The sequence below is a fragment of the Nilaparvata lugens genome, chromosome 1 (genome assembly GCF_014356525.2).
Source record: "Nilaparvata lugens isolate BPH chromosome 1, ASM1435652v1, whole genome shotgun sequence".
Lineage (NCBI taxonomy): Eukaryota > Metazoa > Arthropoda > Insecta > Hemiptera > Delphacidae > Nilaparvata > Nilaparvata lugens.
The window spans coordinates 30401098-30418600 of record NC_052504.1 but is presented as its reverse complement, the minus strand read 5'-3'; the positions used below and the strand labels follow the sequence as shown (position 1 = coordinate 30418600).

At 35.7% G+C, this 17503-nt stretch overlaps 1 protein-coding gene across 1 annotated transcript in view; it reads right to left on the bottom strand.

Annotated features, from left to right (window-relative positions):
* Positions 1-12605: 12605 nt before the first annotated feature.
* LOC111050700 (26S proteasome regulatory subunit 7) overlaps positions 12606-17503 on the bottom strand; it is a 33617-nt gene continuing 28719 nt past the window's right edge. Inside the window, exon 9 of the mRNA XM_039425276.1 lies at positions 12606-12879. Coding sequence (XP_039281210.1) covers positions 12722-12879 — 158 coding nt within the window. The 3' untranslated portion in view covers positions 12606-12721. The remainder of the gene's footprint in view (positions 12880-17503) is intronic.

Sequence of the window (17503 nt, the reverse complement as noted above, 5' to 3'; positions counted from 1 at the left end):
CACGGTATAATACTACAGTACCTATTATAATAAGAATACTTTTTTGGAAAATATTAACACTCAAATTTTATAGTGGCCTACATGTTTCGTGCTGGTGTTGCACTTTATCAAGCATCAAATTTCTTTCTTGATCAAATGCGATCAAATTAAAAATTTGAGAAGCTTTCTGCAGAAACAGCTTTTGTATAAGATTTTATTTTGTTTAAAGATAATAGGTCATAGATTATATAAACTTGGGTCTTAATAGTCAACAACTATACTACAACTCATATACATTGTATTCTAGCTACATTGCTTTGCTACTACTTTATTCAGCTACACGTAAAAACAGTGATATGCTTTCCAGAGAACGAGGAAAAGATCTCCCTTCTCAAATAAAGTCAGTAATATGGTATAAATTTAAACAGAAAGCTATACATTACATTCTAACAAAGCGAACTCACTCCATCGATCTTCAAATAATGTTGAGTTTTGAGTGGGTTTCTCAACTCAACTCGAATAAAGGGCAGAATTCCATTCTCATGAACGAATATCACCGCATATACTATTAACTTTTGGTATTATTGGAGTTTGTAGGGGCTCTTCGACATTATTCGGTTAGCTATTGAACTTGCCGTTCATCAAGAAGCTGCGTAAGTGATGATTTCTTGGCTGGATGAATCACGTGTAGGCCAATGTATGATAAGCTGTTATCATTGTTCAATAATGATTATTACTGCTCGAGGCTCAATACAAGGTTTATTACTAGGCTTCATCAGAGAGTATAGAATGTATCATTACATTGCATTATATTAACAATATTTTATTACAATCTCTACTCTCTGGGTTTCATAGGTATTTCATTTCCAGGAAATTGTGAGTTACAAGCGTTACAATATTTTACATTCACAAAGGGAATGATTGCTTGGTTATGATTGCTATGAACTGTAGCATATGAGAGTCAACAATGTAGAAATAAATTAGAATAGTCATAGAAGGCCTTTTTGAATAGACGGCTTCCCTGATTGGTTCTCATGGAATTAATCACAGTTAAAATTTAACAGACTTTTTTGCAACCGGCACTTAGTCTTTCATCGTTTGATAAATTCAAGTCAGGGAAAGTTTAATTTCCCTCGAAAACTTTCCCTCGAGGGCCTAATTAAAAGGTACTCTTGTGCAATATCCACGCTCGACCCAATTAGTGATTTCCATCTCAAAAGTAAACTGTTTTAACAACCACTACAATCCTCTTGTTACGAAATCCCTCTCTATTCTCGAATGACTTTCGTAGAATTAACGATTGATTGGATGTAGAAGAAACTCTACGTTATTGAAAGTAGCTAACAGTTCTGATTAAAATTAAAATTGATCATTACTAGATATATCTCTGCATCTCTAGAACCGTTTAAGACATCATTATCATATCCACGAATAGATGAATAATAAATAATATATTAAATTTATTCTATTGTAGAAAAAATCAATTAATTGTCTTAAAGACGATTTTAATTGTCTTGAAAATCAAACGTCTTAAAGACGTTCTCCCATATAATTATAATACTCTCAATTCAAAGCTATCATATAAAAAATTATTATTGTATTTTCAAACGGAAATCATCAAGAATTACTTATTGAGCTTATTTGATATTAATGAATTTCATTGAAACAATCAAATGGTTCAAATATGTTTTTGTAATTATTAAATTACAATTTATCGAAACATAACTCATGAAACAACTACCTAACTCGGAACATCAATCAGCCTTTTGGGACAATATTATTCCCACATCTCAGTACCCCGTTTCACACTGCCTGGGATGTTAAGCAATATTGACGAATAGATTAACAACACTGAAGCTCGAAATTAAAACTAAGGCAAATTTGAAAAATTGATATTGAGAATGATTGTTTGAACTTTTCCAACTTCGACTTATGTGACTTCTTTTCTAACTTCTGACTTTTTTCCAACTTCTTTTCTTTATGTGAGCTTTTGAAATATTACTTTGGAAAATTCTATATCAGAGAATTTTCAATGCATAATCCAAAGCTCTTCCTAAGTGGAAGTTCGTATGCATTCTACCTACTACCTTCTTGAGTAGAATTTTCGTCGTAGCAAACCCTTACATTTGGGAGGGCATTTTGGTGTAGTACGTGCGTTGCATGGCAGCTAAGTCCTGAGTAGCACTCATCTCTTTCTCCTCCTCTTCATCTCCTTCTCCACCGTCTTCACCTCCTCTTAATCTCCTTCTCCTCCTCTTCAGCTCGTTGGCTTGTCATCGTCGGTGTCGTCGTCTGAAGTGGTGAGTGACTGCGATCAATGCGAGAGTGAGTGAGTGAGTGAGTGAGCGAGCAGCAAAATGACGTCTGGCCACTAAGCAGCGACTTAGCTCTCCTTAACCGTTATGTAAGAGGCTCATTATGAAGACAGCAGCGGCGGCGACGGCGACGATATTGATCTCAGCTTATCGATTGCAGCCAATCGGTGGACCTTAAATCCAGCTGCAAACCCTTATCTTCCACCGCATCTTATCCGTCTTGAATATCGTCGCGGCATCTCTGTCTCACAGACTTCATTACGTCAGTTGCTCAACTCTCCAACTGCTCGACGTCTACTAGCGTACGTAGGTACTTCAGAAAAAAGGCTGTCGGAAGACTTCCCGCAGCTTCTTATAGATCTGGTGGGATGTGAAAATGACGCGCATCATATTTGATGTTTTTATGTCTTTTACACATAGTACGATGGTCGAAAATTGTTTTTCAATTACAAACCCCCCCTTATCAATACATACCTTTAAAAAGGTTTCATTATTCATGCGTGTCAGACATTATAATTATTACATTAAATGAGACAACAGTTTCTCAAGCTTGACAACTTTAGAAATCATGGAATTACAAATAGTATGACAATTTCATGTTTATTATGATTTATCAATATCATACTATTTCAATCGGCTGAAATTGTCATTTCGATAAGTTAGTCTGACTTTGAATCAGACTGAGTCTGACAATTCTCTGGATTCAGTACCTATAATATTGTGTGAAGCTTCAACTAATATTGTAACCAGAATAATAGAGTATAATTTTTTGATACGGCAATTAGTAGCTGGTAATATTAGTTACGGTAATATGGTGATTTAATTACTGGTAGCAAACGAAAAGAGTTGAAACAACAGTAATCGACAAAGGGAAATCATAAATAGTCGTAATTATTCACCCAAATACAAATCGATGCTATCCAGTTCAATTCATAACAAAAAATTGTTTATTTTACTAGAAATATCGGGGACCGAGCTTCGCTCTGGGGTACAAAAGCATAAAAAATTTATTACGAAAGAAGAAATTATATTAATATGCATAGTTCATAAAGAAATGTTCTATCTAATCACTGTGAATTGAGATTAATTCCAAGAGGAATACAAAAATTTCCCTCACAAAGGCCCGGTTGCACAAAACCCTGTTAAATTTTAATCCTGAATAATATCACGTGAACCAAATCAGAGAAGACCATTTCAAAAAGATGGTTCTACTGGAATTAATTAGGATTAAAAATAACCCGGCATTTTTGCAACCGTCAGCAAGTACCTGATTGAATGATTACAAAAGTTCAACAGCTGAGTCATAATTTTGACACAGTCCCACACACATGAACTCTGTCACTCATTCCATCATCAACAGACGACGAAATGATTATTATCAGATGTTTTTCAAAGGATGAATAATAATTATCCTTTTAATGTCCTTCAGTGAGTTTTCCAAGGGATGAGACCTAGTGCAATCGAATTTTTATATTATAAACCTACTTTATTCTGAATTTCGTGAGAATCGTTAGAGCCGTTTTCGAGATCCGGTAAAATAGAAACATATAAACATCTAACCTATGAATTGGTAATTTAGGAATATTTTTTAATAAGAGCGCAACTTACTACCGTACATTTCCTTTGGAAAATCTATTTTTTTGGATTATTTTTAATCGATTTCAAAATGTTTACTGTAGTAGTTTGAACTGTGACTTATGGAAATTGTACTTCCTATCATATCATTAGAACATTTTCCCCCTAGAATCCGAGCCTCTCGTAATAAAAATATTTATATATTAGTACTTCTGCAATATTTTTTTATTTTTTTTTATTGAATATAACTGTTACTAGTACTAGGACTAACGACCATTTTTTCTATCCTAAAATAATACCTACTTGAAGTCATTTTCAAAAATAATCTTGTAATAGCTTCTCCTTGTTTTAAATTAGTTCATTCATGATCACTGCACTAACTTGATATAGGTATTAAATTTTTTTCCACTTTCACTAAACACTCCTGGAGGTTTACACCAGATCTGTTGGCTTCTTTCTTTCCAATCTCCTCGTCCATGTTGAGTTGTCCAAAAGCTGGATTGCCTCAACATTTTGGTAGTCATGTAGAGCCTCTTCATAGGTCCTTGCTGTTTTTACAATCATCTCCTTGACTGTCTCCACCTGAAGGTCGGCGTTCCTGATGAAGTATGAAGCATTGACAGCATTTCGCAGAAACTTGTTTTGGAATCGTTGGATGACGCCAATATTTCTCTCTGTTGTACAGCCCCACAGTTGCGCATCATACAACCAGACAGGCCTCAGTACCTATTTGTTTGTAGAGTAGAATTTTATTGTAGGTTGATAAGCTTGAATTCCTTCCTATCAGCCAATACATCTATATACTTGTACTATACTTGTAGATGAGCTCATCCCTCTTCTTCTTGACATGGCTTTTCCACCGAAGTTTGGCATCCAGGGTAATGCCAACATATTTTGCCTCGTTTGCATATGGTATCACGTGGTTGTTGATTCTGACTGGTATGTAATCATGCAGTCTATTTGCGAAGGTCACATGCACAGACTTCTTTTCATTCAATTTAATTCTCCAGTCTATATTCCATTTTTGAATTTTTGTGAAACTTGCCTGAATTTTTCTTGTTGCTTCTTCGTTTCTGTCTCCTGAAACTAGGACAGCTGTGTCGTCTGCAAACGTGGCAATGATGTTTTCTTCTGGTACAGGAATATCATTTGTGTAAAGAAGGTAGAGAATGAGCCCCAAAACACATCCTTGGGGCACTCCTGCTTCAATTTTCGTTAACTTTGAGTAGCTATCTCCTTGTTTCACCCTGAAGTATCTGTTTGATAGGTAGGATCTCAATATTGTTGAATACTGGATGGGTAGTATTTTCTGGAGTTTTCTGTTCAGACCCTCATGCCATACTTTATCAAACCCCTGAGCTACATCAAGAAAGACTGCTACACAGAACTTTTTCTCCTCAAGGACTTTCTCAAATTGATGATCTGGAACTAGCTTCATTGTTTCAATTATTGGCTGCAGTCTCCTAGGTAGCACTTTCTCGAAAATTTTTGACAAAATCGGTGGAAGAGATATTGGTTCATAAGATGAAGCCTCGTGTGGTGGTTTTCCTGTTTTTGGAATCATTATGACTTCAGCAACCTTCCATATATATTTGGGATGTACATCAGTCTTAAAGCTGCATTGATGATGTTCCTCAATTTTTGCAGGGCTTTGTTCCAAAGTTTTTTGAGCACTGCCCCAGTAATAAGGTCATATCCTGGAGCCTTCTTGAAATTTATATTTCTGATAAGAACTTTCAGCTCATTCAACAAAACTTTTGGAATATCCCCTATTTCTGTTGAAAATTTACCCTCATTAACGCACTCTTCTCCAGTTGAGTGAAAAACCTCTTCCAAGAGTTCATCAAATCTCCTAGCATTTTGGTTGTTATTTCTAGCCCAATCGCCATTTGTTTCCCTAATAGGAGTAGCTTGTACAGATGGTTTCTTGAGATACTTTACTGCCTTCCAGAGTGAATAGTCAGAGTTTTTGTCACTCCCCAGGTTTCACTTGTAACCGAGTCCTTATGGTTTCTAATCCCATCTCTCACTTTTTGAACAAGAAAGTTTAAATGGGTCTTGTCTTGTGGATTTCTTGTTCTCTGCCACTTTTTCCTAGCTAGTCTCTTCTCATGGTTGAGATCCAATACACTTTGAGGGTTAATGTCTTCCATCTGGTCTTTTTATTTGGACTGTTCATGGTGTACTTTCCCAAGCTGCCTCTTGAATATCTTGTGTGAATCTTTCGACTTCATAATCCAGTTCTTCTTCATTCCTAATATGTAGGTACTTCTGCAATATGTAATTCACTTTGATGCCGTAATATCGAGCAGCAATCCCTGAGAAAATAGAGCTGTATCTATGATCAAAACTAGTACAATCAGCAGCTTACTTGAACACAAATTTGTTGACTAACAACCGATAACGATAACTGCAAACAATTAGTATTATTCTAAACTTGGTTGCCAGGCAACTAGCTTTAGTCCAGTCAATATAGACAAAAAAAGGGGGTGTGCATGCAATTTATATTGTAGTTCTGATTTTTAATATATTATTTGGGTACTTAAGAGAAGTCCACAAGCAATTTCTTCATGCAAAATTTCCTTGTGCTAGATACATAGTGGCCCCCAAAAACCGCGTATTTTCGGCTCATTTTCCAGTTTTCAGCTATTTCTGCCAAATCTCGTGATCGGACAGAAAATTTTGCTCCTGCCTTTTTTTAGATTATAAAATTCTGAATGAATTGAGATCATTCAGAACTCTCTATTTCCAATGAGTACTGAGTTATAATTTTACAAAAATGTGTAAAATTTGAAGAAAAAATCAATTTTGATTAATTTTAGTTTTTGATCAACAATATCTTCCGATCAGTACCATTCAGATGTATAATTCAAAATCCCTCTGGGCGTATTTTTGTGCTCTACAATCTGAGTTCAGGTAGAGCGCTCTACCTCATATACATTTCCAGGTACACCTGACAACAATGCTCTCTGTATTATAAAAAACACCAAATTTTCAGCTTCAACCATCATCACAAACTACAATGTCCTCACATTGATATTTTGCACAATGACATAAGTTCATGAGATTATGTTCTATGAGAATAACCCGTTAGATGCACTTCATTTCAGTATTTTTATAGATGCTTGTCCATTGCAACAGGTTCATACATCCGTGCACGGCCGTCTTTGGCCGATCAAGTTTTAGATCCGAATTGAATGGAATTTACCGGCTCTATCCGTCCGAAGTCGAGCTGAGACAACATCATCCTAACCTCAAAATTGTTTCACAGTCTTGTCTGTTTTTGTTTTTTGAACTTGCTCTGTTTTATAATTTTTTTTATTATCTTTGTGAGTAAACACACACAGAAGAATGTCTTTCCCTACAGTATTAATCTATTAATTAGCTTGCCACTTCACTTTCTGGCAATCAGCCAACTACTGAACTAGACTGAATAAAACTGTTCCAATGGACGACCGTGTTCGGTCGAACTAACGGCCAGCATATTCGTCCGATCCAACGGCCGAACGTATTGGTTGAATACGGTTCCAGTGGACGGTTACCCTCAAGTCTAGAACTTAGCTAAATACCGAGCTCGGAAACCGGCCCTAATACTTTTTACTAGAGCTGTACAATTCTGTAGAAATCACGCCGAACGGGTAAATCAGTTGAACAACTGATTCGGGCTTTTTAAACAACTTTTTATTTTGCACAGCTTCAATCAAATTCATTTCATTTAAAAATAAGACATGTACCACTACTTGCTAGTAACGAATCAACAAATAAGAGAATTTCAATTGGCTCGATTATCACGTTATCTAGGGGGCAAAAGGTGGACGGGGTGACACCGTTGGCTCTCGTCAAAGCCACCTCTAATTAGAGGCTATGCTTGATATGTCCTACAATTAGAGGTGGATGAGCTCTTGTCATCAGGACGACGAATGTGGGTCTCAATTAACTCCACTTCTTCTATTGATGGATCTTGCTTGAATTCCTGAGTTAATTTTAATTACACTCAAAATTTGAATAAAGAAGAAATATATTTTTTAATGAGTACTTTCAGTTCCTGTACTGTAAGGCTAGGCGCACACCATTAGTCAAGACAAGACACATTTAGTCACAATACTTCACATTGTTGCTTATGACGCAACTCACACTGATTAGTCATTGCAATTAGACATGTCTTCATAAGCAACTATGTGAAGTTCGGTTAACCCGGATTTTCATTAACTCGGACAGGCTCCGGTCCCAGTTAGCCCGTGTTATCGAGGTTCCACTGTATATTAATCCAAAACATCTTCTTTTTTAAATCAGCAAAGATAAAACCCAAATTTCGATTAATTAATAATTTACTTTTTTAGGAAAAAATCAATGGAAACAATCCCCACATTTTAATTTATTAATCCAAAATACTATTTTCTTGGGAAACTTGACCTGGGCAAGCTAGCTTGTTCAATAGAGACAGCTACGAGCCACCTGCCGAATAGAAAGCAAAGAGCCGCATCTCACGAGAGGAGAGGCGACTCTGGGGGACGACAAGAGTGCTTTGGATGAGGATGAGGATGAGGATGACTCCTCGAGCGAGCGGATGAAAGTAGCAATCAGCCAGAGCTGCAAGAGGTAGTGGTAGAGCGGGGGTGGGGATGAGGGGTAGCGATTAATAATGGGACTGAGCCAGCGAAAACAATGGAGCCAGCAGTCAATATGCGCTTCGTTCGGCTCACCTATTGTTCGCCTTCTAAAGCCATTGTCACACAGGCCGATTATCGATCACGTTTCTCGCCAGCCAGCAGCCGCTGCTCAACCGACCACCGATTGTCACTCATCTGTGCTGTCTCACTGCTCTGCTCTGCTCTGCTCCCTGTCTAGACTAATGGTGATTGCAACTTGTTGTCTAGTTAACACCATATGTGACAGGTTCAGTGATGTTGTCTGATACCTCATGATGCCTTTGAACTACTATTTGCATCCAGTTAGTTTATTGACTCACATCCTTCATTTTGAGTACGGTGGTGAGAGGTTCGCTTCGGTGACGCCGCCTGTTGTTTGATAAGCTTTTCGTGTCCATCATGTACGTCATTGCCAATTCAATCACTATTACAATATAGAATAATGATAAAGAAGCATATTAGTAGGCTCCTTATGTTCTATCTATGCTATTACCAAACAACCACCGCCAGATGATGAGAAAGATTCAGTAAGAATTTTAGAGTAAACTTATTCAAAATATGTAAACGAAGATAAAAGGTTAATGAGGAAAAGAACAAGAAAGAAGGCAAATGACAAAAAAAAATTTAGACATGCCAATAAAATAAAAAATCCTGCTGACTGTTGTTATTAACTTTCCGCTTCAGCGATCATGAAAGCTCCAAAGCAAAAAAATAGAGAAAGGAAAATAAAATAAATAATGGATAAAAGAAAAAACAACAGAAGGTTTCTGGAGTGAATATTAAATGTGGTATAGTATGGGACCAGGTTGAATGCGCCAAGGCTAGGGTTGATATAGGATTTCAATTCTAGATGAGAGATTATGGATTCGATAGGAGTTCAAGGATGTAGGGTACCCGGATTTATGGTGGAGTTTGACTACTCTAGCACCTTGGGTTGTTGGACGCTATGACTGCTATTCTAAGCAGAGAGCCTTAGTGAAAGACAATTGTGAGATCTTCCGAATTGTTCCTCACTATAAAGGCTGGTGAGAGGACGATAGCTAGTTATCCTCTCCAATATCATGAATGGAGGTCACTAAATAGGTTGAAAACTGGTGTCTCAAGATTTGGGAGCACTATGAAGAGATGGGGTTACAAGGATGATCAAAATTGTGAGTGTGATCTCCCATAGACCCCTGAGCATCTTCTGGTCTGTGAGAAGCTCAGTATTATTGCATGCCATAAAAAGGACCTGCTTTTAGCAAATGACAAAGCAATATTCACTGGTAGATTTTGGAAGTCCATCGAATTCAAATCCGGGCAAGGAAAGTAAGTATTGTCTCAGAAAACGAGTCTACGAGCAGGTCCAATGAGCTGGTATAAAATCGAAACTGTTTCTCTTTGGCTAAACCAAAACTGTCTCAACCAAGGTATTTATTGCCAAGTTCATGAAGAAAATGCTAACGTTAATAAATGAAACTTACATTAAAATAAAATTTGTTGTGGAATAGGAGACTTTTTCTAATGTACTTACAATGAATATGATTGAATGTATAAAGAATTTTCACTGTGGTAGCAAGACACACTTTAGTGATCCAATCTAGTATAGTAGATTCAACTATACTGATTGGTTCATGTTTTAAAGGCAACCGAAGCAAGCTTTGCTGAAATAGTTCATATAAGCATTTATTGATACGACCTTTCATGATCCAATATAATGGGACATATGAATAAAGTTGAGCATTTGCTTATATTTCTAAAATAAGGAGCATTTGCTCCATTTTCTATGAATAAACGTGAGGAAAACCTTTTGCTCATGCTCATCAAAAAAATAGTTTGAGGATTTGCTCAAAAGTAAAAGCTTATACTCAAAATTGTATAAATAAACTAGAGCATTTGCTCAACTTTTGAAGCAAATGCTTCAAAAAAGGTGAGTCTAGTCTAGAGCAGCTTATCACCTTTTGCTCATAGTAAAATGGCTCAACTAATTCGTATGAGGAAGAGGAGACTATACCAAATACGATCACAACCAATAAAGGAGAACTATAAAACTCTTTTTAGATTCAACCATTCATTATATATATCACCATTATTCCTACAAAAGAATAAATACAAAAGATAGTTAGCTATCTGATATAAAGATAGCCATCACAAAATAGGAAATAGGCATTTGAGAAGATGAGAGTATAGACGATTATAAGAAGACTATTGATATTATAAGATAATGCTGAAGATTATTATAGAGATGACATGTTTAAACGCTATTATTTAAAAATTCTAAACTCAGCTAACCTAAGGGTAGACGCGCACTAGTACGGCCAAGACCAAGACCAAGAACTTGCAGCCAGGACAACCTGAAATGATATGGAGCACTAGTCAGACCAAGACACGACAAACGCACGACCACAGCAGTAGGCTCTGGTCGCACAGACCAATTGCCAGACCAGTACATTTATGAATGTAAAACTTTGGTCTTGGTCGAGGTTGTGGTCCTGCTGTTCCAGACCCGTACTGGTCTTGGTCTTGGCCGTGCTAGTGCGCGTTAACCCTAAAACTCAATTCATAAATAGAAAACAGATAGTCCAGTCTATATAGACATAAAAAAGGGGGTGTGCTTGCAATTTATATTGTAGTTCTGATTTTTTAATATATTATTTGGGTACATGAGAGGAGTCCACAACCAATTTCTTCATGCAAAATTTCCTTGTGCTAGATACAGGATGGCCTAAAAACCTCGTATTTTCGGCTCATTTTCCAGTTTTCAGCTATTTGTGCGAAATATCAATGTGAGGACACAGTTGGTGATGATGGTTGAAGCTGAAAATTAGTGTTTTTCACAATACAAGGAGCATTGTTGTCAGGTGTAGCCTACCTGGAAATCTATGTGAGATAGAGCTCTTTAAATGATTTCAGATTGCAGAGCGCAAAAATAAGCCCAGAGGGATTTTGAATTATACATCTAAATGGTAACAATCGAAAGATATTGTTGATCAAAAACTAAAATTGATTTTTTCTTCAAATTTCACTCATTTTTGAAAAATCATAACTCAGTACTCATTGGAAATAGAGAGTTCTGAATGATCTCATTTCATTCAGAATTTTATAATCTAAAAAAAGGCAAGAGCAAATTTTTCTGTCCGATCACGAGATTTGGCAGAAATAGCTGAAAACTGGAAAATGAGCCGAAAATACGCGGTTTTTGGGGGCCACTATGTATCTAGCACAAGGAAATTTTGCATGAAGAAATTGCTTGTGGACTTCTCTTAAGTACCCAAATAATATATTAAAAAATCAGAACTACAATATAAATTGCATGCACCAATGTATATAGTGACTGGACTAAGAGCAGAAGACGCAAACACAAGCAATGTCTCCTACTTGCATATTTAGCGCTTACGTGAGCTATAAAAACAAAGTAAGGTCACAAAGGCGAATCAGCTGATAAAAAATCTTTAAAATACGTGAGCATTTGCTCCAGAGTTCAGGAGCATAAGGTAAAGCTTATATAAAAATGAGCAAATGCTCATGAGCAAAACCTTACGCTCCATGCTCATGCTCATGAGCATATGCTTTGGTTTTATTCATATATTAATTCATTCATTGTATTGTTTTTTTGGGGTACGTCTTATGTTTAAATTGTTCATCAACATTGGGATGTGGATTTAGTAACACATTTGAAAACTGTCATTGTTGTTGATGATGTTTTGAATTAAATGACAAGTAATCAAATTAAATACTGTTGATTCATCAAGTTCAAACAGTAAAATAGAGTTAAATCTACTAAACCAGTTTGATCAAACAGAGTTATCTCTATTGATGGAGAAAACCAGCTCTATTAAAAACAATATCCTATGATAGGTCAGACAATCAGCCATATTGCCAGCTGCAATTCCACGAATTGTGGAACAGCTAAGGATAAGGTGGGTGATTCCTTGATAGCAAGATTTTGTAAACAATGAATAATAGCTGTTATCCATCAATGGTTCAACAGCGTCAATACTGTTCTTATTCATTACAGGAAAATTTGCGTTGAACTAAAACTGCAAACTTGTGAAGACAGAACAGGAACCATGTAGGAAGCAAGGGAGAAAAGTGAGTAACAATCTCAATTAATAGAAATGTTATATATTTTGACATTCAGAAAATTATTGTGATTAGAAAATGAAGAATCGTGAATTTCAATTCACGATCATTTCAAATACCAGTGAAATTCAAGCTATTGAATTAATTGTAAGTCATGTATCTGGGAGTAGCAGAGAACTTAGCATAGGACTTGATAACTTTGTTAACAGCTTCCAAGAAATCCTTTTCGGTAGCGACCTTCCGACGAGCTCTGATGGCAAACATACCAGCTTCCGTACACACTGATCTGATCTCGGCACCTGAAACACAATTACACTTGTAGTAAGAATGGGATTTGTCTGATTATAACAGTAAACTTTGATAAATTGGAAGCCAAAATTTGTTCAATAGGTGTACAGTATTTGAAATGGTTCAGTAAATAACTTAGAACGAATCAATTTATATATATGGTACTCGAAAAGTTTTTAAAAATACAGATATGCAGAAGTTTCTCTGTCGGTGAAAAATTGGGAAATCAATACAATCTAAACCATTCAAAACAGGGAACAATATAATATTCATATCCAATTTTGCAGAGATTACGCACAAGAAAAATCAAGAAGCTTCAAAAACAACAAAATTTGTTGTACATTGAAATATACAAGATCAATAACCTCAACTTGTACATTTGTAATATTTTTTCTATCTTCCAGTTTTAGACAAAAATCATATTATTTCATATTACTCCTTAATAACCATTGGACATTATCATTAAAAATTGCTTCCAACCACTATAGAATGAATAACTCCTGAATACGTACGTTAGTCGTATACATTTGGATTTCTAGTTGATGGTTTGATTTACCTTTCACGTTTCTGATTCCATGATTTATAAATGCTTTCAATGTATTTTTTCTTTAGGGCTACTTTTAAATATATGTATGTAATATGTATGTAATGATATGTATAAGTAAGGTAAATATACCTTAAATTGTACTTGTACTTAAATATTCAATTGTACTTCAATAGTCAAAAAGGAGAATATTGTTCCGTGAGTGTTTTTTTTTCAATATAAATATTTGATCAAAATGAGGCGAAAGGTTTTATCAATACCAATCAATCAATCGATCCATTCATCCAGCAGTCAATCTATTCATCTTTATAAACACTTATCATGAAAATACTGTATATAAGATGAAGAGAGGAACTAAATGTGAGAGGAATACTCACCAGTACTGTTAGGACACAGCCTAGCCAGAAGTTCGAAACGAATGTCTCGTTCGACACTCATGGAGCGAGCGTGGATTTTGAAAATGTGGGTTCGTCCCTCCAGGTCGGGCAGACCGAACTCCACCTTCCTGTCCAGTCGACCGGGCCGCATCAGTGCCGGGTCCAGGGTGTCCGGCCGGTTGGTTGCCATCAACACCTACAACCACATTTTAATATTAATACAATATTAAACTAATCGTCACCTAATCAGGGAAACATTGCAAGCAAAACAACAGGCTCAACATAAAGCTGGTCATCCACCGAATTATTATCTGCAGAGAGTAGCTCTATTATCAACTCATATAATAATTCAATAACATTAAGACAGGTACGTATGAGAAAGTTTTCTCTGAATGGACCAATGAATGTGTGTAAATTATTTAAGGCTTATTTCAAAAACAACGATCGATAAAGCTGAACTCCTACACAACAGTGACAGTGCACCGTGAAAATATAACTCCCACGAGTTGTGATTGGACTATTCCCACTCAGCCCGGCCGACCCAGTATAAATAGCTCCGGTACAACTTGAAGGAATTATATTTTCACTGTCACTGTTGTATGGGAATCCAGCTTAACAATGTACGGATCTATTGGTGGGAATAAGGGTCGTTAAAAAACTTAATGAGCTCATTAATGTGAATTATATTGAAAAAGGAATACCACAAACGCTACGGACAAATAGGTCAGTTTCAATAAGTCAGTATAATGTTTTGGGTTTTTCCAACAAATCAACTGATTAAGTATTCCAAAGATGTAATATTCAATACAAAAATCGAAAATATTTATAGTTTCCATTTTTTATTACATTATTGATTTTATAGGTTTACTTTGAATTTAACTTATATACAATGGAAATGCTTATGAATTATCAATAAATCACCAATCTATTTATCCATTTCACAAAATAACATAATATACAAAATGAAAGTGGACAACCCTAGGCATTAGCCCGTAAGAGGTGGAGTGGAATTTCAGTGAGCTAATATGTTAAAAAACATATTGTATTACTTGACAATATCAGATGAGATTGGAAAAATATATTTTATGAATTCGACTTATTGAATGGAGCCTTTTTCATGAGATTCAATATGAATTGTAACGAGAATATTTGTTTAAAAATGTAATAATCTATCTAGAAATCTATATGAAATGTAAACATAATTGGTGAATAGCATGAAAAATGTAATTAATGTTGAACTATTTAGCTGACCTTGATGTTACCCCTTGGATCGAAACCGTCGAGCTGGTTGATGAGCTCCAACATGGTCCTCTGCACCTCGTTGTCCCCTCCCGCGCCGTCGTCGAACCGAGTGCCGCCAATCGCGTCGATCTCGTCGAAGAAGATCAGACACGCCTTCTTGCTGCGAGCCATCTCGAACAGTTCTCGCACCATACGGGCGCCCTACATTCAAGTCAAATTGAAATTAACATTGATCTGCCTTTGAATATACATCAGTTAAAACACCATGAACAGGGAAACATTGCAAGCAAAACAACAGGCTCAACATAAAGCTGGTCATCCACCGAATTATTATCTGCAGAGAGTAGCTCTATTATCAACTCATATAATAATTCAATAACATTAAGACAGGTACGTATGAGAAAGTTTTCTCTGAATGGACCAATGAATGTGTGTAAATTATTTAAGGCTTATTTCAAAAACAACGATCGATAAAGCTGAACTCCTACACAACAGTGACAGTGCACCGTGAAAATATAACTCCCACGAGTTGTGATTGGACTATTCCCACTCAGCCCGGCCGAGCCAGTATAAATAGCTCCGTTACAACTTGAAGGAATTATATTTTCACTGTTCACTGTCACTGTTGTGTGGGAATCCAGCTTAACAATGTACGGATCTATTGGTGGGAATAAGGGTCGTTAAAAAACTTAATGAGCTCATTAATGTGAATTATATTGAAAAAGGAATACCACAAACGCTACGGACAAATAGGTCAGTTTCAATAAGTCAGTATAATGTTTTGGGTTTTTCCAACAAATCAACTGATTACCTTGGGAGATGACCTTGGTGATGTGAATGAAAGTCATACATAATTTCGCTCCTGGGTTTTGGAAGATTTTGTGTTATAAATAGTCACAGATAAGTACAAATTTTGTATTAATTTCATTATTAATTGTTTCTTGATCACGTTTTATCATTTTGTTTTAGATTTTAATTCTTAATTCTATTTTATAAGCCAAACATCGTTTAGAGGTTATTTTGAGGTTAGGTTTTCGAGATTTAAAAATAAACATAGATAGTTTACTTGACTAAAATTATAACCAAATTAAAATCCTATCATTTATAAATCAATTATTATTATTGCAAGTAATATAATTTCTTAGATAGGAAGATGAGCTCAAGTAAAACACCGAAGGAACGGTACTTACGCGTTCCCAAAACCAAAATTCAAAAACGCCAAAACCAAAAACCCCAGTTCTTCAAACTACTTTAGCCGAAAAAGTTGCTCAACTACAAAGTAGCCACACTAATTTAAAAAACCAATTAGAAGTAACTTAAAAACGTCTGAGGAAGAAAGGTTAGGGATGGTAGAAGAAATTAAATCTTTGGAACTGATTATAAAATTACAAGATGAAGACCATAAAAAAGAAATACTAAATCTAAAAAATCAATGTAGTCTAATGTCGGAGGAAATAAAGAAACTAAAATCTAAATTTGATAATACTAAATGTATGATAGAACCTCCGTCCAAATGCAAAAAAATAGAATCTAACCTAAATGATGGGAAATGCTCTGAAAATGGTCGAAATAAAACGTACAGTGAGGTTTTGAAGACAGCAACCAAAAATATAGCTGAGGGAAATAAAGATAGGAAAGGGAGAGTTCTGCTACTGACGTCCAGTCATGGACGTGATTGCAGTGATCTCCTTGATAAAAGATTAAAAAATAAATTTGATGTCCAATGTTTTTTCAAGCCAAGTGCATCAATTAATGCAGTTGTAGAGTCAGCTAGGGAACAAACTAAAGACTTTGATGAAAATGACTATCTAATTGTACTGGGTGGCTCAAATAATATAAATGAACCTAACTTGAATCATCTTCCTCAAGTAACAGAAAAAATCAAGGAAATTGTGCCACTCAGCAAAAAAACAAACTTAATAATAAGTACTATTCCTAATAGGTTTGATAGGCCAGAATTAAATGAAGCAATCAATTCGACAAACAAATCAATCCATAATACAATCAACAGCCTAAAAAATAAGAATTCTAAACAACTGGGGATTTGTTTTCTAAATGAAAGGCTGAAAAGACATAACTTCACTAATCATGGGTTGCATCTAAATCGATCTGGCAAAGTAATCTTTTGTAATAGATTGGCAGAGCTGATTGAAAGCCGTTTGCAATCCTCTGGTTTAAAAACAGTCAAAAAAACAAATAACGATTTTTTAGTAAATTGGCTCAAAACAGGGAAAGGGAAATAGCTACAAATGCTAGAGATAGAGTAGCACAAGATGGTAAGGTTTTTAGTATTTATCATCAAAATATTCAGTATCTTCGCAACAAAATTGACAGATTAGAAGTATTTCTTAAACAGGAGGATCCTGACATTGTTATTTTCACAGAGCATGGCTTAAAAATAAAGGAAATAAATCAAGTTAGGATTCCAGGCTATTCACTGAGATCAGAATTTTGTAGAATAGCTCATAGAAG